General features: G+C 69.6%; 1 protein-coding gene across 1 annotated transcript in view; it reads right to left on the bottom strand.

Annotated features, from left to right (window-relative positions):
* Positions 1 to 278, bottom strand: part of ETH_00043235 (N-acetylglucosaminyl transferase component domain containing protein, putative) — a gene marked incomplete at both ends in the record, with an annotated part of 1,046 nt that extends 768 nt beyond the window's left edge. The window contains one exon of the mRNA XM_013374886.1: positions 63 to 278. Within this exon, the coding sequence (XP_013230340.1) occupies positions 63 to 278 (216 nt within the window). The remainder of the gene's footprint in view (positions 1 to 62) is intronic.
* Between the last annotated feature and the right edge of the window lie 242 nt (positions 279 to 520).

Genomic DNA, 520 nt, shown 5'->3' with positions numbered 1-520 from the left:
GGGGGCGGGGGCGGCAACAGCCCGCATGCAATGGCCGTGCCATCTGGCAAGCCCCACCCCACAAGCCAGCCTGTGGGGCCCTTGAGGAGAGTTAAAGGGAAGAAGAGGCGAAAGAGCTTCGAGCAGACCACAGGGAGGGTCGGGGGGACCTCCGGGGCCCCCAGGGGGCCCCCGGGGGCCCCCCGCGCGGCCGGGGGGCCCTCCGGGGGGCCCCTAGGGGCCCCCGCTGCTGCGCCCCCCGCTGCAGCTAGGGCCAACGCAGGCACGCCCGCAGCCATTGCTGCTGCGGAGGTGCACGCAGGGGGGGTCACTGGCAGCAGCGGGGCAGCAGCAGGGGGCCAAGGAGAGAGAAGGGACGGAGTTTAAAAGATTTAAATGCATTTTAATGTTTTTCAGAGCCTAAGACTCCACCTAAAGCTGCTTTCAGGGGCCGGGAGGCCCCACTGGCGAGGCTACAGCTGCGGCGGCCGCGGTCCGCTGCTGCGGCTGCTGCTCTAACCCTCCCGATGCCGCTGCCGCC

This window comes from Eimeria tenella, genomic scaffold (assembly GCF_000499545.2).
Source record: "Eimeria tenella Houghton genomic scaffold, Eth_scaff2346, whole genome shotgun sequence".
Taxonomy (NCBI): domain Eukaryota; phylum Apicomplexa; class Conoidasida; order Eucoccidiorida; family Eimeriidae; genus Eimeria; species Eimeria tenella.
The sequence above is the reverse complement of the archived record's forward strand: the minus strand, read 5'-3'. Positions and strand labels throughout refer to the sequence as shown.